The following is a 23,574-nucleotide window of genomic DNA, read 5'->3' on the forward strand; positions in this document are numbered from 1 at the left end:
TGTTGTTCAGCAGAAACGCTTGTACTGAATATTGTGTAACAAATAACTGCTGTGTGTTTTAAAAGAAAAAAAATCCCATGCAGATAACACACAGCACATTTATAGGCTTGGCAGTGCTACACTTGCTAACACCATGGCTGAAAGAGACTTGGGAGTCATGACTGACCACAAAATGAAGATGAGCCACCAATGTGATGTTGCAGCTGGTAATGCAAACCAAACTCTGGCTTGCATCCATAGATGCTTCTCAAGTAAATCTCAGGATGTCATCCTCCTGCTGCACTTGGCCTTGGTGAGGCCGCAGCTGGAGTACTGCATCCAGTTCTGGGCTCCACAATTCAAGGATGTGGAGAAGCTTCAGAGTCCAGACGAGAGCCACGCGCATGATCAGAGAATAGGCCTTACGAAGAGAGACAGCCATGGGACTCTTCAGCCTGGAAGAGCACAGGCTCAGGGGTGACCTGGTGACAGCCTATAAGTACATCAGGATTTGTGGGAATGTCTGTTCACCAGAGCGCCCCAAGGGATGACAGGGTCCAATGGTCACAAACTCCTCCAAGACTGTTTTAGGTTGGACATAAGGAAAAACGTCTTTACTGTCCAAACCCCCGAGGCCTAGAATAGGCTTCCTCTAGAGGTTGTGCAAGCACCTACTCTGGACTCCTTTAAGAAGCGTTTGGACGCTTATCTTGCTGGGATCCTTTGACCCTAGCTGACTTCCTGCCCTTCAGGCAGGGGGCTGGGCTTGATCTCCCGAGGTCCCTTCCAGCTCTAACATCTATGAAGTCTAAGATCTCTTTCAATGCCAGAGACCAGGACAGGGCATTATCTGATGACTGGAGAACAAGGGGGTGGGGGAAGTGGAGTCTTACCTGACAGGACTCTCGTTAGGTAGCAGCTGCTGCAGCTGAGACATAGGGAGTGGTGCAGGCTCACTGGGGGCTCCTCTTGGCACCCCATTCTCTTTCCCCCCACCCTAGGACACAGGGGTGTACCTCTTATAGCAGAGCATTAGGGGGATAATGGAGGGAAGAAGGATGGTGGCAGAAATGGTGCCATTTCACCACCTGCCCCCAAGATGCACTGAGGGTGTGTGGTCTGCCCCTGCCTGGCTTCTATGGCCATGTAGTGCAGAGCTGCACCTGCCATGGCAAAGACGCCTGGTGGGATAGGGCCATATTAGTGCCTCCTCCAAGTCAACACTTGGGGTTGATGCCGTGCTCGCCCCCTCCCCCCAGTTTACTGGCTTAATCTCAGTTATGCCAAATATTTTTATTTTATATAAAAAACACACACATGAAAGCCCACTGAAATCAGTGAGATTGTGAGGATACAAATGAGGGCTCACATGCTTTAGAAGAACAGTAACGTGCAACGAAATACTATACATCCCAATGTATGCAGATGGGGAAGAACCTTAGAGACAAACAGCACACAGACAGAAGTTACAATTTTTGCCTGATCTGGCTCCACAAAGTGGTCTACAGACGCAACCAAATAGAAGCACACAGATGCACACCACTTTAAAAGGGCCCAAACCCACAAAAATCTGAACCCTCATTGTGTGAAGGTTCAAATGAACACGTTCCAAAGCAGAGCATATTCTGTAACTTGTGTCTGTGGAGCTCCCAGTCTGTCACTGTTTTCAAAATGGGAGGGGGGAAAGGGAGCAGAGGGACTTTGGTCTGAGGTTTATTCAGCTGGTGCTGGAGGGTGGGCTGTGCGGATTAGAACTCTAATCCACCCGCCCAACCTTCAACACCAGCCAGGGAACCGCAAGAACATGCTGCCTCTGCTCCCTTTCCTTCCTCCCATTCTGAAAACAGTAACAGGCTGGAAAGGGGAGCCAAGCTGCTTTGGAGACCAGGTTGCAGGCTAGCAGCAAGCAGCTGGAATTCCCAACTCCAGATGGAATAGCAAATTTCTGGTTGGTCAGGGGAATTGTTGCAACTCATATCGCTTCCTGCAAAGCACTCTTGAGTTGCAATGGGAAGCTGCTCTTCTGTTTGGGCCCTTAGCTTAAAAAAAAAGGTTCTTCTGGCTGTGCTTTGCATCCATACTCTTTGGGAAGATAAGATATAGGCTAGTTCTTGCAATCTCTTGCATACAAAAAACTCCCACATCCTCCAACAGCAATTGTATGCAAAGGGCTTGCAGGATTCAGTGACATTTATTACCATCAACCCCTTGCTCTTTAGGTAATACCCACTGACACTGAATATGCTAACATCACAGCAGGAGCTAGATTTATCATCCCCCATCATAATCTGTAAAGTTTTTTAAAGTCAGCCGTGGGTTAAGTAAAGTCTAGACATAAAAAAGGAAAAACACTTCCCGGTTAATTAAATTCCAAGCACCTTAAAAAAAAAAAAAAAAAAAAAAAAAAAAAAAAAAAATCACCTGTATGTTTGAAATCTACTTAACTCAAAACAGATGAAATGAAAGCAAATCTTTGGCTTTTTTCTAATTTATACTTAGACAGCATCTAGTGAGGTCAATACGCATGTCTAGCCATTCAGAACATGAGTACTACCGTGCATAATTGAAACCATTCATCCTCTCACACCAATTTCTCTCCTATGCACTCTGAAGGAAAAAATGAACACAAACTAGACCCTTCTCAGCCACTGATGAACACAGTATTGTAGTTGAAAGGGAAGTGGCTCTTACTAAGGTTGCTACTGGCTCCTTTCACTGGCTTTGCCTACAGCTTGGCCACAACAGTTAGTCAAGTTTGAAAAGCCGGTGGACAGTTTTAGTTGGAGCTTGGTTTCGGAAAAGATGAAAAGCATGTGGCAGAGTATGCTTTCCTCATTATATCAGCTGTCTCCTAAGCAGCACTTTGTAGTCATCTAGCTAAGTAGAAACCTAGTCTTATAAGGACTAATTTGGATCCCAATGCTACATTTGCTTCAAAGGGCTACTCTCGACAAATGGCTAAAAGGCTTGGGCCCTTATGCTGAAAAACTAAGGGCAAGAAAGATTTTTAAGTGGATACTGGCAAATGCCAAAAGGTTTTCCCCAAGAAACAAGGAAAAGGGACCAAAAGTAATGAGACAGGCTTTAAAACTAAAATGTTTAAACACATATTAATAATAGTTGTCCTGTTCTCCTTTATCCTTTTGGAACAAAATTTTCCCCATAAGAAAAGAACTGCATTCTTAAAATAAAAAAATAAAATGTTTTGTTGTAAATACAAAATGAAGGAGCCAGAACAACAGAGAGATCTTGTACTGTGGGATTCTGATACACTTTCTAAGCTATTAGCAATACAGAACGTTTCCAAAATAAGCACCAAAGGCACCTATATGCATGCAGGGGGGAGGGGGGGGGAGGGGAAGGAGAGACAGGGAGACAAAGTGCATTTTAATTACAGCGGCTCTTGGGAGCTACTCCAATTGAAACGCCTGCAGTATCAAATGTATTCAGCATCCTGCATTTCAAAATGTCAGTGGGTGGGAGGTTAACTAAAGCTCCCCCACCACCATTTTGAAATGCAGGGACACCAAATACACAAGATGCTGCAGCATGCTGGAAAGTTCTGATTAGAAGACTCCAGCAGATTCAATTAATCGAGTTTGCTCCGATGCATTCTAATCAGGACATGTTGGCGCACTTTTACACATGGTCCAACATCCCACTATTGCATTCTCCATGGTTCTTCAGCAATAGATTAACTTGCTTTTAATAGGTGAAAATGCACTTACTCTGAGTTGCAAATAGTTTATTTCATTCCGAGGTTCACAAGGGATTATTCCCAATTCTTTGGATTCTACTTTCATCAAATACAGCAGCCATTTGCCATTATCGATTTCTTTAGGCCACTGGATGTCCAATGAAGCTGTACCAAATGTTTTAAGTGGTCTACCCAAGTTAGTTATCTGTTAGGAAAACAAAACCCATAAAAAGTTAGAATTTACAGTTACAAATGCACACTAAAAACTGTGTACCAAGAGGTTTTTTAATATTAATGCCAAAATCATGGAAAAAGCACATATTCTGAAGTACTATATATTTGTGATTTTTCCAAACAATTATGGATTCAAAATACAAGATAACAATTCTCCTAAATTATAGGAAGTGTGATCCCACTATAAGTGTTCTAGATGATGCTGTACAATTTATACATAAAAACAGGAAAGATTCAATTTTTTACTTTAGATCTTATAAGTAAAAGTAAAACTAAAGCAACTGTAAGGTTTACTAAAAGCCTGTGAGGATCTGAATAGAACATGTAGGCAATTGGGTTTATATAAGCATAGGCCAAGAGGATGCAACCAAATGTTAAAAGTTAGAAATGTAAACTACAAAGTTCAGCAACAACTGGAATATCTGCTCCCTCAGCCAATGTTATCTGCAAATCTATCATCTGCCAGAAGAGCAACAGGAGCGAGGATGTTTTTAGCAGTAACAAAAATGTATTCAGTTATATAGAAACAGAGGGACTGCAACGGCAAGGGGAAATCTGACAGCACAGAATGACAACTCTGGCCTTCTTGCCCTACTACAGCAGTTTCTAAATGAGGAGTCGCAGCAGTGAATGGGATTGGAAGCCCTACAAAAATTCATATCTTGTAGTTAAGAAGTGCAGTCACCAGAAAAGAAGAACTGAAAGCCAATGCTGTACCAGTTTGATAATCCCCCTAAATTCTATTTTCCTGTTCTTTTAAAGTCAGAAGAGAATGGCCTAATGGCCATGGCCTTGTCACTGAATCAGAAACAAAAGTACACTTAAGTACTGCCAGTGCCTTCACATTGCTATGTTAGGTGTATGTAAACAAAGCTGGAGAAGAAAGTATGTATCTCGTAGTCCAAGATGGGACGAATAATGATAAAGGTGTTTTTCAACCCATTCCCTTCCCCTTAAACCTTTTTCAAAACCCTCCAACATAAACCAAGAATGCACAAATTGAGAGCTTCCACGTTTGTGCAGAGAAAGGAGGACAAGGTTCCAGCTTTGATTTTGGGTCTTGTTACACATTAATTTTAGGCAGCTCCAGGAGCTCTTAACCACTGGATTGTCCACACATTAACACCTGAAACAAGTTTTAAGCACACTTTAGGCAGCTTAAAGTTGCACCACTCCCAGGCAGGTTTCTCTCTGTTCTGTGTTACCCAGTTCTTGTTCCATTAATGTGTGAGCTGTCCAAGTTGCAGTCCTCCAGCATCCCAGAATGCAGCATCTCCTCCCCCATCCTCCTAGTCTGTGTGGACAATCTTTCCACCTCCTGAACTCTACTGCCCAGGTGGCACTCCTGGCACCAAGTCAACTCCCTCTCCCATTCCTAAGCATACGACCTTCCCACAATGAGGGGTGCAAACCCATGCAAACAGCCTGCAGAACGCATGCCCAGTTGCAGGGCGTGGACTGGTCCAGGAGTGGGGGATCTAAGCACAGTGGGGGAGTGAGGGTGGGAGGAACAAGGTAGGGGGCCAGATCAAGTTCCCATGAACTGGGGCTTCCTTCCCAGGGCAGGGGCAGTAGTTCCCCCATAAGTACCTTCTCTCATTGCTCCCACCTCCTCAGCCACCCCAGGAAGGATGATCAGCACCCCCAACACCCCAATCCCAATTTAGTAAAATATGAGACCCTCTTTAATTTGCTTCCTCTATTTCTTTTTATTTTTTTATGATTCTTTTTATTTTTCCTTCAGTGGCAATCTTCCTTCATTTCACCACCCTTCCCCTACACCCATTTCCTCTCCACCTCCCTTTTCATTACCCACCCCCATCCCATTAATGCTCCACCTCCCAGCTTCATGTTCTCACCCCCAGGCAACCCATCTCTCACTCCGCCGCTGCTTCTCCCCCCCCCCCCCCCCCCCCCGAGTAGGGATAAAAGCCTGTCCTGACTCACCAACCCTGTAGTGATAACTTGCCTCTCTGTAGCTCCTAGTTAGGCCCCTGCTTGCCAGTCTTCTAGTGGCAAGTCACAGCTGTGCAGGTGAGGGACAGTCTGAGAAGGTTTTTATCCTTAAGGTGGGACTGCTCCAAACTCAAACTAGCACTAACCAGCTAACATCTGAGCAGCTCAAAATGAGAATGTGTAACATGGCCCATATGCTACTACCTGTCAGGGCAGACATTTGAAAGGCAAGGGGGAATTCTAGTGGAAGAACAGCCAGCTCTGAATGGAAAGGAAAGGTGCTGTACTGAGCAAATGTGGAACAGAAGCCTGTTTGAATGGATGAAAATACAGGAGCAAATGTTTACATTGCTGAGTGTTCTGGTGTTTGCAAAGTGTTCACTGTTTGAAAAACATGGATGTGAAGTCCATGCTTTAGTAATTAAAAAGCACAAAACCAGTGTGAGCTCCTAAGGACCATGTGTTGAAAGTGGCTTCAACACAGGTCCTGTCGCTGCGTGCTCCACTTTGTGTACATAAGTTCCTACACAAACACTTTGAGTACTAAGCACCTGAGTATGTCATCAGTAGGGTTTATATAAACTTTGTCACTTGGATATTTTTGGTAGAAAACAGTATGTGCAGGGGACTGCACTCAACATTGCCCACAAACAAATGGAAACCACTTTTGGGAAATGCAATCCTAATATTTTCAAGGCTAAAAGAAGCCCCATTCTTTGTGCACTGATCAGGCTGTGGATTTCTGAACCAAAAAGGTAGAGATCCTGTTCCAAGGACAGCCAGCCTCAAATAAGCTAGATTTTACATATTCACCTGTATGAAACACAGTAGATTGCTTATCTGATGAACAGTCATGACATCTTAATAATCAAGATCAACTCACTCTGAATTCATATTCTATTAGATTTCCAATATCATCCTCAGATTTCATAGCACTCTCACCAATGATGTTACCTCCAAAGTATACCTGGGAAGGCTTCGCAACTCTGTTCAATTAACAAACAAAAACCCACATTTTAGTGAGGGTTATAAATCAAACAGTTCTCTCATATTAATTTGTTTCATTAACTATAAACACTTACCCAGTAACTGACAAAAGCAACTGAATAACCACTTTAGCAGTAGCAGTAATTGGAACCAAATTAACTTGATTACTTGTTCTACAATGTAAAAGGAAACAACACTGTTTATTTTAAAATCTTAACAGTTTTCAAATTACAATTACATTGCTTTTAAAAACCAAATCAAAGCCAATTCCAAATGTTTACAAGTGCCTGGGAAACAATGAGCAAAGACATAACCAAAAAAACCCCAAAACAACAAAAAAAGCCTTACGTTTCTAACTCTAACGTAATGTCCAAGTCAGTTGTGTCAACATTAACTTTAGTTGTACTCAAAACCAGATAAAAGGTTACCTAAACAAAAAATAAAATGTACAGTAAAGCACTTAATACATTTTTCTAGAGCAAGTTTATGTCAAGTTAAAAATACATTAAGCTCTAAAATATATAAAATAGCTGGGCTCCAAACCAATTCCCTCCCTCAAACCTCCACTTCAGGACTGAGGCCAGAATTTTAATTTTGAAACGTGGGCCCAACTCTACTTGAAAGGTAAATGCCACTTACATTGGAATTTCTTTTGAAAGGATTTCCAAGTTCACACTCTGCCTGAGAACCATTTTGATTGGCACCACAAGTTAACTGTTTTTCCTGAGTTAATGAAAGACATTACAAGTCAAAATATTTAAATAAGTATTTAAATATACATATATAGCCTTTTCCTTGCTTTTCTGGAATACTTACCGGATAAGCCCTCAGCTCTCTAAATGTAGAGTAAGTCAAACTGTCTGGAAAAGTTGCAATTAGTTTAGCTTCATGTGCATCTTCACCATCTTTCTTGGGATTTTTTGCATCTGATGGATTATTTGTCACCGTTATTTCTAGTGCAATATCTTTCTGATCTTTCAGGACAAGCACTGGGACACTGTTCTCACTAAAGAAATAAAATTGATTAAGTCTCATGCATTAGAAAAAAAAACAGACAAAAATCTGATCCTTTCTAAACATCCGTTCATGTTCAGTCATTTTTGCAGATGCAGGGTATGTCTACACTGTTTCCACAGTGCTCTGCATGCCACTCTCAAACACACCCTACCCATGTGCTCCGCATATGCTAAACCAGGAAATGACACATGACAGCAGGTGATCAGGGCATGTTAGAATGCAGTGCCTAGACAGCACCAAGAAAGCACTGAAGGCCTGCCCACAGGAACACAGGATAAAAGCCTGAAAAAGACCTCCCAAGTCAGTCTAGTCTCCTATTATAGTAGGCAATATAATCATGTAATTGCGTTTGTAAACTTATCATACTTTTATTGGAAAACTGTTCTATAACCTCCTTGGTCTCATGGTTAAAACACTTCTCTTCATTTCAGGCCTATATTTTATTCATGGCCACATTATTATACCCTTGCTTGTGTGCCAATACCATCCTTTGGCTCATTTCTTTTCCCTGCTTGGTACTCCCCTGTTAGACTTTGTCTTACTAAGCAAACTACCCCTTCAATTTCTTCTTTTAAAATAGATTCTCTACTACCTTGCTCATGTTTGCAGCCCTTGCCCACAGCTACTTCAGTTTAAATTATAACCAATACAAGAATCAAGTCTTACATTGGTAAATAAGAAAATCTGTCTTCATTTCCTTCTCTGGTGCAGAATCTGTACTGAAGTTTTAGATTGCTATTGCATATATTATCTTCTCCACATCCTTCTTTTAAGAACTGCACGCACACAAAAAACAGAATCAGTTACATACAAACATACAAAACAATATTAAACCAGGCTGCTGACATGTTTGTGATTAAGGTCAGATGTATAGGCACTTCAGAACCCCTGGACTTGTTCGACTACAGAGATAAAAGGACACTAGCACTTGGTTAGTAGTTTAAATTTTTGCTGCCAACTGCCATGTGAAAATGCAAAAGGAGGCAATGTGGGGCCTACCCCTTCACAGTGAAAAGGGGTTTCTTCCAAGACAGTACTTGGCCTATTACATGCAGTACTCAGCATCTTGCAGATCACTGGGTTCATGTAACAGTCAAAGTAGTCCTGGCTAGAGTACTGCAGGGTGGTGCTTCGCTAAAATTTGGATGCAAGCTTTCTAACACTATACTAACTCTAACACTCAATAAATATTAGACTGCAGAGCGATTCTGTGTTGTGGGACTAGTGTGCATCAGGATAAAGCGACTCAATTAAATGTTCAAGTACTACATTTCAACTTAAGTCTCCTAGAATAGAAAGCTAGTGCGTTAGCCACCTCTGTCATCTTCACTTCTGTCCCAGGAAGCGTGCATAAGCAACTTTTAAAATACTTTGCATAGTTAAGTGACTGATAACAGCAGCCAACTTAAGAGAGCAGCTGAGATTACAAAATTAATTTATGTGATTTGCCATATCAGTTTGGTCACAGCCAATTTCTTCACAGCTCTTATTTCAGGGATTAACTGTCAAGGTATGTGCTAGAACCAATTTGTTATGCAAATAACCCAACTCCTCCTTTTTCTGTCCTACACAATTGTGAAGTTTAAGTAGATCTCCAGCAGAACATGCAATAAAAGACTTACTTCTGCCTTCACTGTTTCTGGTTCATTTGAATTTAGAACTGGAACAAGATCTGGAAGTGCTCTTCCTTGTCTTCTCCTGGATTGTGAGCCAGAGTCTGAGCCACTGATTTTAACATCAACTGACAAAGGAATGGGACGTAGTTTATCTTTGATATTTTCCTGTTAAACATTTTAAATGTCATATTTAATACACAGTATAAAAACCCCAAGACACTGGCTTTCTTAACAAAGCAATATATTCTAAGTAGAGTAGAGCCTTTCCTTTTAGAAACACAACAGAAAGTCCAAAGTATTTATTGACTTAAATGAACATTTTTAAAAGAAAATGCATTAAAACAAGGACCTGCACACCCCAGTGCTCTCATTGGCTTACTAATTACTTCTCTCACGGGTAATGATCCGCAAGAAGACCAAGTGGGAAGGCAAAAATAGCAGCAACTGTCTCTTCTCGGTAACCATGAGACGATGCAAACAGTAGGATGATACATCCTCACCCTCCCACCCCACTCCACTCCACAAAGAAGTGTTCAATTGTAGCAGAAAGTGAGACAAAATCCTCTGCCCATCACCTTACCTGGAGTACAAGAGATGTTTTCACACACTCCCTTGTATTTTGTCCTTGTAGTTTTATACTCCCAGTAAGCTGATCAGATGGATGATTGGGAAAGTGTACTCTGGAAGGTAGACCTAAGCGCCTCCTATCCTTTTCTGCTTCAAAAGTATAGTTAAGTTCTAAATGAAAAATAAAAGGAAAAATACTTCACACATAGAAAGTATGATAACTTAAGAATGCTAATATATTCAACTATGGTCCTGCCATACATTGTCTTGTACTACAATATACTGACTACACTCCCTTGTTTGCAAAGCCTTATTAAATACAACCTTTTAACAGCCAGGATTATACTTCTTTCATTTTCATAGATTTCATAGACATTAGGGCTGGAAGGGACCTCGGAAGATCATTGAGTCCAGCCCCCCGCCCAAAGGGCAGGAAGTCAGCTGGGGTCATAGGATCCCAGCAAGATAAGCATCCAGTTTCATCTTGAAGGTGTTCAATGAAGGCGCTTGAACAACCTCCGGTGGCAGGCTGTTCCAGACCTTGGGGGCTCGGACAGTAAAGAAATTCTTCCTTATGTCCAGCCTGAAACGATCTTGTAGTAGTTTGTGACCATTCGACCTCGTCATCCCTTGGGGCGCTCTGGTGAACAAACGTTCCCCCAGATACTGGTGGTCACCCCTGATAAACTTGTAGGTGGCCATCAGATCACCCCTGAGCCTGCACTTTTCCAGGCTAAAGAGCCCCAGGCCTCTCAGCCTTTCATCGTAGGGTCTGCTTCCCTGACCTCTGATCAAGCGCGTGGCTCTTCTCTGGACTCTCTCAAGCTTCTCCACATCCTTTTTGAATTGTGGAGCCCAAAACTGGACGCAGTACTCCAGCTGCGGCCTCACTAAGGCCGAGTACAGGGGGAGAATGACGTCCCGGGATTTGCTTGAGAAGCATCTATGGATGCAAGCCAGCGTTTTGGTCGCTTTACTAGCCGCAGCATCGCATTGCAGGCTCATGTTCATCTTGTGGTCAATGATGACCCCCAAGTCTCTTTCTTCCATAGTGCTAGCCAACATAGCACTGCCAAGCCTATAAGGATGCTGCGGGTTTTTTTTCCCCTAAGGTGCAGAACCTTGCATTTATCGGTGTTGAACACCATCAGATTCTCATCCGCCCACTTGCTGAGCCTGTCCAGGTCAGCCTGGATCACCCGCCTGTCTTCTGGTGTGGATGCTTTGCCCCAAAGTTTGGTGTCATCTGCGAACTTGGCCAGACCGCTTCTGACTCCAGTGTCCACATCATTAATGAAGATGTTGAACAGTACGGGTCCAAGGACAGAGCCCTGGGGGACCCCACTGGTCACCAGAGACCACGATGAGTGACTTCCATCAATTACTACCCTCTGGGTCCGACCCCGGAGCCAGTTTTCCAGCCAGTGGATCATGGAGGACCCAAGGCGACAATTGGCCAGTTTCTCCAAGAGACGATCATGGGACACCAGATCGAAGGCTTTTTTGAAGTCTATATGACATCAATCTCATCTCCCTTGTCCAGGTGATGAGTCACCTGGTCGTAGAAGGAAATGAGATTGGTCAAGCAAGACCTACCCACAACAAACCCGCGCCGGCTATCCCTTAAGATGCTGGCGTCAGCCAGTCCATTAAGGATGGCCTCTTTAATAAACTTTTCTAAGATCTTCCCCGGGATAGAAGTCAGGCTGATGGGCCTATAGTTAGCCGGATCCACTTTCCTCCCTTTCTTGAAGATAGGCACCACATTGGCCTTCTTCCAGTCTTTGGGCACTACACCAGAGCACCAAGAGTTTTCAAAGATCCGCGCTAGAGGCTGGGCTATGATGCTTGCCAGCTCCTTGAGTACCCTGGGGTGAAGATTGTCAGGGCCAGCTGACTTGAAGGTATTTGGCAGCCACCTTCCCTTTCCTTTAACGTTTTGGATCCAAAAGCACTCTCTCTCATTATCAGTCAAAGGATTTTACAAAAAAATCCCTGTTCAAGTTTACTGGCATCATTAATATCTTCCCAGCTACAGCAGCAGGGCCTTAGCACTCAAGCAGCAGTTTAGGGAACTTGGCTACTTGTGCATAGAGGATGCACGCAGATTAGATTCAATGTTAACTATAAGTCCATACATTTAAGATTCCCTCCCCTCTCCAAATGTATCGTAACACATGCCCCCCTTCCATTACAAAGAAACTACAGCATCTTAGCCACATACAAGTAAAAGAAGGTATCTGAAACTGCTATTTTAAACATTCTTTAATCTTATGGAATAAAAATTCCAATCTTACATGAATAAGATTACTCTAGGTGCCCATAGCCATTAAACTACTTCCATAAGTGTAGAAGCTTATACTACAGGCTCTTACTTGTATATTTCTTGTGTGCGTGTACACACACACACGGCTTTTTTGTTGTTTTGGGGGGATTTTTGGGGGTTCTCTCTTTGCTCATTGTTTCCCAGACACTTGTAAACATTTGGAATTGGCTTTGATTTAATTTTTAAAAGCAATGTAATTGTGCGCGCGTGTGTGTGTGTGTGTGTGTGTACACACACGTACACACACACACACACACACACACACACACACACACACACACACACACGTATCTATGTTTGTTTTTTTGTTTTAACTCCATGAAATAGGCTTTTAAAAACTATGTATTTTGTAAAGTGACACCAAGTACTGGCGTGTGAACTGATTCACAGATTCTGTTGGAGTGGCTGTTGGCTAATAATTACAGAGCTTTTAAAGACTCTTTAACTAGTCAAATCCAGCTGGTCGCCACACCATTTAGTAACACAGCACAACTGTGTTTATACAGAAACCTGCCATTCAGACATATGTTAGCTCTTCTCTACAGATCTCCTGTGACAGCCAGCTGTGCCCTGTATTGAATTACACTTCAAATCTAGAACAAACAGCAAGCACAGATTACTACAGTTTACATGGCTACCTCTGCAGTTAATTTTTTCTGACAGCAAACAGCTGCTTGTTTCTTCCATAGCATTAAATAGACTTACTCTCACAATAAGCAGACTAGAAGTATTTTTATCTACTTACTTATTTTTGGATTGAAATCTTGGGGGCTAGCAGTATATTCAAAACATGCTTCAACATTCAGGCTGTAAGAAGTCAAGAATTTAATTTCAGTTAGGCAAGATCCAACAGGTTGACAAGTTTTAACGTTTTTGAACAGTTTAATCAATTTTCAATTATATTAATTTTCATATGAGAACTGGCATTTCACTTCTTCCTGAATAGGGCATTACAAAAAGAAAGAAGTGCCTTTTTCTCTTCTAAAATGCATTTTAAACCAGAAGGGTACTTTTCAAAAACAGGATGCTTTGCAGTGTGCTTCTCCTTTAAGGGATACAACAGGATTTTTTTTTTTTTTCGTTTTACTGTGGGAATCCTCAGGAGAACTAATGGGATTATGACAGAACAAATGACTGATCCTGGCAACTGAGAAACTGAGAAACATTTTGTTTAACTGCGGCCCCCCCTACAAAAGCAGGTAAAGATGCGATGGACTCTAATGCCAAATCCACAATCATGCATTAGATCCCATCGCTCCTTATTGCCAGTGCAGGGGGAACTCCTACAGCTCGGAGCCCCCTCAGTTGAGGGGCTCACAGCTGCAAGGGTACCCCATGCACCCCCAAGCCTGGCAGCTGTGATCCCACAGGCCCAAGGGTTTCATGCACCCCTGGGGCAGCTGCACCCCCTGGCTGCTGGGACCCAGCTAGTTGCTACTGAACTTTAGTTTACATGTTTATCAGGCTCTCCCCTGCAGCTGGGAGCCCCGTCAATTGACAGGGCTCTCAACTGCAAAGATGTACTATGCCCAGCCAGGAGTCCAGCAACTGAGGGGACTTTTGGCCCCAGCAGCATGAGGACCCAGGGAGTCCCACAGCTGCAGACACTGGGTGCCAGGACCTGGAGTCGGCAGATGCTGGGGCTGAGATTCCCTTCAGTTGCAGGACTCCCAGCCTTGGCTGGTCATGGTGCACCCCTGCAGTTGACAAAGCTCCCACGTGGGGGTAAGGGGGGAGGGGGGGTGCAAATTAAAGCTCAATAACTATCATCTATGAAGTTAGAACACATTTTCGAGGTCTAACGTTACAGTCAGTTGGAGTTTTATGTCATGATAGCATATGTAGCTGGTCTTAAGGTAATTATGCAATTAACTAGTTAATTGTGTGATATCTGTAATGTATAGAGAGAGCCTGTTTAAAAATAAACGGGAGCAATTCTCTGTTGCCATGAACCTTGTATAGTCATTTGCATTCGTGTTGAGAGGACAGAAAATGCCATCTCTCTCACAGCAGTCTCTCATCTACTCTGCATTCTGTTAGCACAGGTGTAATGATTAATTAGTTTTAGTCACCGTCAGCACTCATACAGAAGCTTATAGAAGCTAGTGCATAACGGGTCACTGCCCAAAGTTATGTTGGTCAAGGAGTTTCTTTCTGTACAATCAGATTAGTTTCTGTTTTACTGTCTGTTCCATAGGAAGATAAGTCCAATTTCATATTTCTAGTGAAAAGCCCATGTGAGGGTGCTATTACAGGTTACCTTTAAAACATTTTAGCCAACATGAACTTAGGACAGTTTCAGAGCACTAGCAGGTTAAGGCTTAATGCCATCTCTGACCTGCATAACTGTGACTTGTCACTAGAGGGCTAGCAAGCAGTGCTGTGGCCAAACTCAATTCATTCCCTGTCCGGTGGGAGAGGAGAGGGGAGGGTGGCACATAGAAATGAAAAAAAAAAAAAAAAAAAAACCTAAAAAAAATTAAGACTGTCTCATACGTTTGTGCAGGGATTTTTGACCTTTTTTAAAGGAATGTACCCCTTCTGGTGGTGGCGGTCAGCGGGGGCTGGCACATGGCAGCAGCAGGTGGTGGATGGCAGCCTGCAATCAGCTGGCCGGGCAGCACCTGTGCAGCCCACAGAGGGGAAGCGCTGCCCTTCCCCCATCCTTTCCCGCAAGCCCTTCTCCTAGGAGACGGCAGCACGGGGTGGTGGCGCTCCATCCCTGCCCTCCCACTCGTACCCCCTAGCACCTTTCCATGTACAAGTCACAACCCCTGCATTAGTGAATTGTGGGTAACAGTAGAGAACTGGGCCTTGGGGAGCCCCCTAGCCGAGCCCAGCCAGATGGCCCCACACCAGCCTGCTCCAATAAGACCTCTGGCACTGCCTTCTCTGGGGAAGGTTGGGGGCTGGAATCACTGCTGAGGCACAGGGGGGCTATGCGTTCCTGTCCTGGCCAAAGGGGTTGGGAGGGGGCTGGCAAGCACCAACCACCTGCAACAAATCCTGCTAAACCTTTCACAATCCTGTCCCAGGTGGGATGATTTAGGGGGACCCCAGCTTTCCCCTCCCCCCACCCCAAGTCCTCCAAGGGCCCGTCTCAGCCTACAGCAGGGGTGGGCAAAGTGCAGCCCATGGGCCATTCTATCTGGCCTGCGGGGCACCCCCAAAATTTAGAAAATTAATATTCATCTGCCCCTGGTTGCCTGTCATGTGGCCCTTGATGGCTTGCTAAAACTCAGTAAGCAGCCCTCTGCCCAAAATAATTGATCACCCCAGCCTAGAGGGAGGGGGCTCCAAACGAGCAGCAAAGAACCCTTCCAAACCAGACCTCAGATTCCTCGTCCCATCCCATACTTTCCCCACGCGCCCCAAAAGCCTTGCTCAGAGCAGCCTGTACTTTTAAGCCCAGCACAAGGCATGGGAAAACTTAATTTAAGCTGACTTTCTTTACCTGAGGGTAATTGAAATTTTCCCACACCCCTGGCCCTTTTCTCCCTTATCCAGTAGAGTAGCTGGGAAGGGGAGGGGCAGCTTTTCCTCAAGCCTCCCCAAGTCTAGTCCCCGTTATGAGGGGCTATGGAAGGCTGGAAGGGGAAAGCTTTTCCTTGAGCCCCCTTCCACAGCCCCCCTCACCAGGGACCAGCTTTTCGGGCGGGGGGGGGAGGGGGGCCAGGGTGCGGTAGGCCAGGGGAGGCATGCTGGGAGGCCAGACCATGGAGCTGTCAGGTGGCGAGCTGTGGAGCCAGGGAAAAGCATGTTTCCCCCAGCCACTGCACTTCAGCCAGTGGTTTTGTGCTCTGCACAGAGCTGTCACGTGGTGAGACCCTGGAGCTGCAAAAGGGTGGGATGGGGTAGAGTGCCTGGAAGCTGTGCATCCTGGGATTCTGGAAGACTGCAAACTGATCACTAGATCTCCAGGGAACTGACTAACAATACCGTATCTCAACCTGGGTAGAATGGCTAGAAGACAGCCCCACCCTTAGATGGGTTTTAGGATGAGTTAACACCCTTTAATGGGTTTTAAGTGCCTTTATGACAGTTTAAAGGTAACCTATAACATCACCCTAACATTTCCCTGGGGTTGTTATTCCATGTTAATACTACCTTCCATGCCTTCTACTCTCCTACAGTAGTCCTGTAGTCTCAATAATTTATGATGAATAAGTAAGAAAAGAATCAAACCCTTCTTTTTATAGCTAAGATACAAAGAGCCTATTACATCTGCTTCTAGAGAGGATCTGCCAGGTAATGAAAAAGCCATCTAAAGAGCAAACATGTTGCATTTAATAAAGGGTACAGGGGCTGCTGCCACTAATTCTGGCAGCAGCATTTCAGCTAGGCCCCCTAGAATAAGTACTGCTCTGTCAGTAGAAGTACAGGCAACCCCCGCTTAGCACTCTTAATTGGTTCCTGAAAAACTGAGCGTTAAGCGAAATGAGCATTAAGTGAAACTGAAAGTATTTGACGACCAAAGATGGCTACCGCAATTGTTTTTAATGACCCAAGATGGTGACCGCAAGCGTTATACTGAAACTCGCTGAGCACTAAGGCAAAATCAGGTATCAATTTAAAATAAGCGTTACAGTTAAATAGCACTAAATAAAACAGTGTTAAGCAGGGGTTGCCTATAGGTTTTCTGCCATCAGAGCGATATCAGCTGCACTATACAAAGCTGCACCCTCACTGGGGGTTTTGCCAACATAAGCAGAGCTCCGAAACATGGACAAGGACAGGGAAGAAAAAATGATACTAAACAGAGGGAGAGCAATTAACATGTGCCCTACCCAGCACCCTATTCATTCTTATTATTTAGAAGCTCAAGTGTAAGGCTGCAAATAGACCTCGAATTGGTCCCAGGAGAACGCCTTTTGTTCCAGGATCCAACAGACATACAAGTCCAGTTTCCTGCTTCAATTCCCTCTGAAGTATGTAGGATAAAATGTGCTTAAGCTTTTGCCTAGGACGCAGCTGTGTGTGTCTATTAGATTACCGTGGGGCATTCCAAGACAAGCCAGCCAGGCTGTGTGCTCTTGCTGACCTACTGGTACAGAAGCAGCAGCAATGCAGCTTGGAAGAGCTGTGCGCATATGTGGTAGAGCACCAGTGAGGTGCTCGCCACATAGGGAAGTTGCAAGCTCTGGGGAAAGCTTGTTGGCTGAGCAGCAGGGGAAACACCCCCCCAGCAACCATTTTAAGGGGGAAGGCATGTGTTGGAGCACTCCTGGTGCTCTGCCACTTTCAGAACCGGGCCAGACAGGTGCAGCTCAGGCCTGACGAGCAGCCATCTTAAGTCTCAGGCCAGCAGGGCTGGGGGCAGCAGTTGCTGCCTGGTGCTGAGGGAAGCAACATCTCATGGAGGAGATGCTGCTCCAAGAACAACCTGGAGGAGGTCAGGGAGAGGCTACAGGGAAGGAGGCCTCCTGGCCCTGGGCATGATCTAAAACTGCACCCTGGTGGGGCATTTTGAGGTGTGGGAGCCCCCAGGAAATGCCAGGCCAGCTACCTCCCCAGTGAAAAGCAAGGAGGGGCACCTTAACCCCAGTCCCAACCTTCAGGTGGGTTATTTATCAGAGGCAGTAGAGAGCCAGGCACGCCCTGGTGTGGCACTTGAGCCCATGTGGTATGCAAGGCCCCAGGGAGCAGATAGTGGGGCCAAGCACAGCTGCGGCCACCTGAGCCCAGATAGGGGTAGTTAGAGCTGTATACATAGGCTCAAGAGAACAGGGCATTCAATGGGCAGCTTCCCACCTAATTAAAACCCTAATCATTTAGCAACAAGGTGTGGCAGGCGAGAGAGGCAGGTGGGAGACTAGTTCTGTGGCTGGTCAGGGAGTTCCCACTTTGCCACAGTGCGCCACACCTGTTTTGATCCGGCTCAAACCCTGGAACAAAATCAGGCTTGTGTCCAATGAGACATCTATATACAGTCTACGAGCAATGAACAGAGAGTACAGTTGAAATTTACTACTGTGAAGTGTGTCTTTGAAGAAACCTCCTATTCCTTTCCATTGCTTACCCAACCTTAGCCTTTTAGCTCTTGTTAAAAGTGCGCACCATGCAAGCAATATTTTTTCAGTCAGAAGAAAGCTCTGAAGTAAAGCAAGGAATTCTAAGTTCTAAAAAGTTGCACAACAAAGAATAAAAATACACAGGAACAACCAATTAAATCCATTTCCCTGTCCTTGCACTCAAGAACAAAAGCCAATGATTGAATGTGGTGATAAAAATACAATTCTCATTTGTCGCAGCACTTCAGCCTAGTAGACACAATCCAAAGATTCTGAGAGTCCATATCGGGACTAAAACATACATTATAATTACCTTGATAGTTAAAGTTTTGTGCTCATAACATGAAAAACTAGTCTGATAAGTTTTGGGGGGGTTTTTGTGAAGCCTAAGAAACAAAATAAGAAACACTCATTATGCCAAGCCTCAGAATTAAATAAATTAAACACCTTACCAGATTCCACTGGGTTCAGGGCAGGTTCTTCTGTTTAAGTCAATTTTGTCAGGCAATATCTTAATTGTTTTCTTAATGCTTATAACAGGCCGAGACCTTATTTTGGGTAGCATTGAAGGGATGAAACAAAAAGTTACAATTAATAAAACAGTCACGTTACTCATTCACTTTATAAAGGGCTTTTACGCTCTCGCAGATTTACTGTGAAGACACTGAATACCCTATATCACATTACCCTGAAAAAAAATCACATTGCCCTGAAAAAAATTACTGCGTTTGATGTTCAGTATGGTTAGAAACAAAGCATATTCTAGACAAGATAAACAAGCCTGACCAAAACAAACAAAAAAAAATCAAAGATGAAGTGACTACTATTGTTAAGATTAAAAAAAAGTGCAGGTTATCGCATTTTATATTCACAAGAGTCAGGAAATTCAAAGTGAAGATTCTCAAAAGCAATTGTAATTCGGCTCCAGTGAGGAAACAGTAGGTACCAGAAATCATTTAGATTAATGTACACGTCAAGCTTAATGCGCAAAGTAGGCAAAGTTATGTTTGCTGTGGAAAACTTGTTTTTCCACTGTGTGACCACTACTTCTATAGCATTACACCCATAAAAGTCATATTAGTATATTTTTCTTTTTATTTATTAAATATAAAAATAGGGTTTTTACTATTGACTCTAGCAATACCAATGCTGGTAAATTTGTCCTAAAAGTGGACTTAAGTACTACTTATTGTAATGGAGTACTCCTTTTTGTATTGGGAGGCTTCCGCTGGCTCACTTTTATACCACAGCAACTTAAATATTCTTGCGTTTACCTTCTGGCTTATTTAGATTTCTGTGCTGCCTTCATGAGCATAATATCAAGCACCTTTTAGTACACCATGAACCAGTATGACAAATCTGTCATGTGTGGTTTATTCTCCCATCCTCTCATCAGAGGAAGAACTGCACGTGCAGTGGAGTGTTCTGTTTTTTAAAGTTTTTCTAAAGGAAAGATTTCTCTTTAGTTCTCATGGGAGTTTTTCCAGTCTCAGACTGGCCTCCCAGAAAGCTCCATCTCCTATAGAGATGAGCTTTACCTTTATGGTAAAGTTTCACTATGCCCAAGGAAACGAGTTGTCAAGCATGGCCTTCATCCTGGAGCTTTTGATGGCCATTTAGCTATGCTGAACCCTAAACATGGAGAGTCCTGAAGATAAGCACCAAAACTCTGAACTTGAAATGGATTCATGGTCCCGATCAAATCCTCCCCTTCCTGCTTATTGTCAGTGATGCTGTATGTTGAGGGGAATTACATTAACACCAGATCTTCTCATGATCAAAGCTGTGTTCAATACAAAGCATTAATAGCTAAAATACAGGCTTGAGGTAGCCATAAGAGGCCAAAATAGTTCCCTTAGCCCCACTACTGCAACCTATGGGCAGCATATGCCCCACATCTATGGCACTCAGCTGAAAGATTGCAGCAGGAAATAAATTATTGTTGTTTGCACTATGACAGTACCTAGAGGCCCAAGTTGGTATATTGTGATACAGGCCTACCCAAGCTATCAGCTCAAATGATGGTGGAAAAAAGTTTGTAACATAACACTGATTGTTATAAACACTTGAGATAACAGAAGCTTTTATAATAGGAAAAGAGATTAGAACCAAATTAATCCAAACAAAAAAGGTCTGTTAATGCTACCCAAGGGTTAGATCAAAATTATAACTACTGAACAAACTTAGACTGGAGTTGAACTAACAGAACAGAATTAGCACATGAGAAATTGGGCCTAATTGAGAGACAAGACAATGAAGAAGTGGGTTATTCGGCCCACCTGTAGGGTTCCTTAAAGGAGAAACCAAAGTGGTTGGCACAGAAGAGATGATAACAAAACTTGTACAGTCTACATCTGCCATTGCATTACAGCAAGGAGCTGTATAGAGTAAATGAGTTAAAATGCCTCAATTAAGAGATGATAGATCTGTGGTCGTGGATTCACCGACTGTCTCATTCACCCCCAATCTGTTTACATCTTGGTATGAAGGGGGATGAGTTCAGCCCTTGCTCTAACCATTCAAATAGCAGAAACAGAGTTTTGAACCTCAGGATTAAAATACGCATTACAAACCTGAGAAAACACACCGGTCTCTTCAAAGAAGTGTTAAAAATATTTTACTAAATCTATGTTGATTTTATTTATATACCTACCTGTAAACAGATACAGAATCTGAAAGTGACCCAACAGCAATATCAGGATAGGAATTTCTATCAAGATCCATATTTCCGGCAATAGAATAACCAAAGAATTGAATGTTATTTTCTTCACCATCAAGAATCTAAAAACAAACAAACAGATTGTCAAGAATGAAGTGTTTAAGATTCTTAAAAAGGATATATCAAAGGTTTCATACTCAAAAACTAAAAATATCAAGGAATTCTGAGAATACTTCTTTTAGGTAAGACACCTCAAAGGAGAGAAACTTTTACTTAAAAAAAAATATATATATATATATATATATATATATATGTCTGGGCTCTAATCAACGGCTCTCTGGTATTAGCTGATCCCTTATGAAATAGAGCTTATGTAGCCAGTGGCCCCTTCCCTACTTCCTATTAGTGATAATGAACTCTACACCGATTTCCTCAGTAGAAGGGCTCAGTATTAAATTAACCACTCCTGATCATCTTTGCCAACAACACACCCTTTGTACAACCCCAAAGAGCTTTCTTATATACCCCTTTTTCACTGGTAGAAGTGGGAGGGAAGTAGATATTTGTAGTCCTAACGTGCCAGGGTAACTTCTTATGTTTGACACCAATTCAAGGTTGAGCATATGATCTTAATTACCTGTGTTGCTTTTGTATTTATTCCATTCTTAGATCCATGATATATATACACCTTGCCTGAACCATCATAGGGTGCCCCTACTGCAATATCTGTTGAAAAGAAATTACGATATTCAGAAGAATCTTTGAATGGTTACATCCATGATAGCATGAGGTGCTCAGAAACTGGTTTTGAGCAAAAATGGGCATACGCTTATTTCAAGGCCTGCTTTCTCACCTGGGAATCCATCCTGATTAACATCGCCAATACTTTCAACAGCAAGACCAAACATGGAATCAGTAGTTCCATTAAGGCGAACTGGCTTCACGCCTTCCCAATTGCCGTTCTGATTAATGTAGATGTACACAGCACCACCAATATCTTCATCTCTCTCGAAGTATTGTGGGGCTCCAACAACAATATCTTGCCAACTTAAAATAAAACACAACAATTTTAAAAGAGCTATGAAAAGTAACTGGAAATGCCCATCAATTTAAATTACATCAAGCCCATAGTCTTTAAGTCAGTTGGTCTGACAAAGAGGTAGCAAAGGTTGTTAAAAAGTACATTAAATGGGTACAGTAACAAGAATGAACCTAAGGGCATTCATTAAAGTGACAGTTTAGTTTCAGACTTTTCCCCCTTCTTTGATATATAATGAATGCTCAAGAGTGTTTCTTTATGTATCAGAATTAGTTTATTTTTCCTGCTTTTTTGTGCTTTATTCATTTTCTAAACTTAGTTGCCCATAAGTGATTAGACTTTTTTCCCCCTACTAACACCCTCCAGTTAACAAGGAAAGCTTGCCCAGTCTACTCCAAGACCCTCAGCAGGTCCTCCACAAAGCTGGAGAACACAGAACTTACCATTCCTAGTATTCCTAGGGTCAAAACCAAGCAGGAAAAACAGCCCAAAAACAAAATAAGAAAACTAAACTTAGCAAGTCTTCTTTACATAGCATAAAGGAGAAGGAGAAAAAATATATACACCTTCCCTTTTTCTCAGCATCTTCAAGTCACTTTTTTAAAAAAAAAAAAAAACATTGGCTCATTTGCATTCTAATTAGAACGCGTTGGAGAAAACTCAATTAATTGAGCTTGCCCCACGTTCTAATTAGAATGCTTAAGCTTAAGCACTGCCACAGTCACGTATCAAGCTCTCGCGTGTTTTATAACGACTGTAAGGGCCATATCTAAACTTCGTCAAATGACCGTTAGATAAAGTGTCTTGAGGCCATTTTAAAATACCTGGAGGCTTAATACATGTGACAGTAAGTCATTTTAATTAGAGTAGCTGTCTGGAAACCACTGTAATTAAAACACCCTCCCTCCTGTCCCAACCACTCCCCCACAGAGCACATGTTTAGGCAGCTATTTTACCCGGAAGACACCATAGCAATGCAAAAATCAGAACTTAGTAGGAAAAAAAAAAAAAGCCTCACCCATCCTTATTGAGATCCACAACTGCAACATCATAGCCAAACGAAGAGGCTAGCCCTTCTCCTTCAAATATATGCACAAGTGAAAGCGCGCTCTGAATACTAGGATCTTTTCTTAGCAAAACAACTGCCCCGCTGTGGTTGGCTCGTGGTGCACCAGACACAAAAGTTATCTCCTCCTGAGACACAATACCTTTGCCAGAGTCCAAAGAAAAACCTAGAACAAAAAGTGAACACACAAAAGTAAGTTTTTTTTTCCATCATTAAATATGAAAAGTACATGTGCACACTACATTAAAGTGGTTTTTAGTAGTGGTACTGCAACCAAATTTAGCAAATATATCCACAGTGTAAGCTAGTCATTCAAGTAGCTTTTAGATCAGCTGGAAAAAACCAAACAGCTTAAGAGTGCACAAGTGTGAATATAAAATGCTATGAGGCTTATATCTGTGCTCTTGCTAGAGATATGAA

At 42.9% G+C, this 23,574-nt stretch overlaps 1 protein-coding gene across 2 annotated transcripts in view; it reads right to left on the minus strand.

The window, feature by feature from the left end:
- The window catches only part of ITGA6 (integrin subunit alpha 6), a 70,497-nt gene that overhangs the window by 10,106 nt on the left and 36,817 nt on the right, over positions 1-23,574 (minus strand). For both annotated transcript variants that reach the window (XM_014599577.3, XM_014599578.3), the window contains exons 6-20: positions 23,107-23,320; positions 21,903-22,096; positions 21,687-21,775; positions 21,044-21,171; positions 18,843-18,938; positions 13,125-13,186; positions 10,067-10,224; positions 9,493-9,651; positions 8,537-8,646; positions 7,670-7,859; positions 7,493-7,576; positions 7,202-7,281; positions 6,949-7,026; positions 6,750-6,852; positions 3,708-3,881 (exon numbers count right to left, since the gene is read on the minus strand). In XM_014599577.3, the coding sequence (XP_014455063.2) occupies positions 3,708-3,881; positions 6,750-6,852; positions 6,949-7,026; positions 7,202-7,281; positions 7,493-7,576; positions 7,670-7,859; positions 8,537-8,646; positions 9,493-9,651; positions 10,067-10,224; positions 13,125-13,186; positions 18,843-18,938; positions 21,044-21,171; positions 21,687-21,775; positions 21,903-22,096; positions 23,107-23,320 (1,919 nt within the window). The remainder of the gene's footprint in view (positions 1-3,707; positions 3,882-6,749; positions 6,853-6,948; positions 7,027-7,201; positions 7,282-7,492; positions 7,577-7,669; positions 7,860-8,536; positions 8,647-9,492; positions 9,652-10,066; positions 10,225-13,124; positions 13,187-18,842; positions 18,939-21,043; positions 21,172-21,686; positions 21,776-21,902; positions 22,097-23,106; positions 23,321-23,574) is intronic.

The sequence above is a fragment of the Alligator mississippiensis genome, chromosome 4, assembly GCF_030867095.1.
Source record: "Alligator mississippiensis isolate rAllMis1 chromosome 4, rAllMis1, whole genome shotgun sequence".
In the NCBI taxonomy this organism is placed as follows: domain Eukaryota; kingdom Metazoa; phylum Chordata; order Crocodylia; family Alligatoridae; genus Alligator; species Alligator mississippiensis.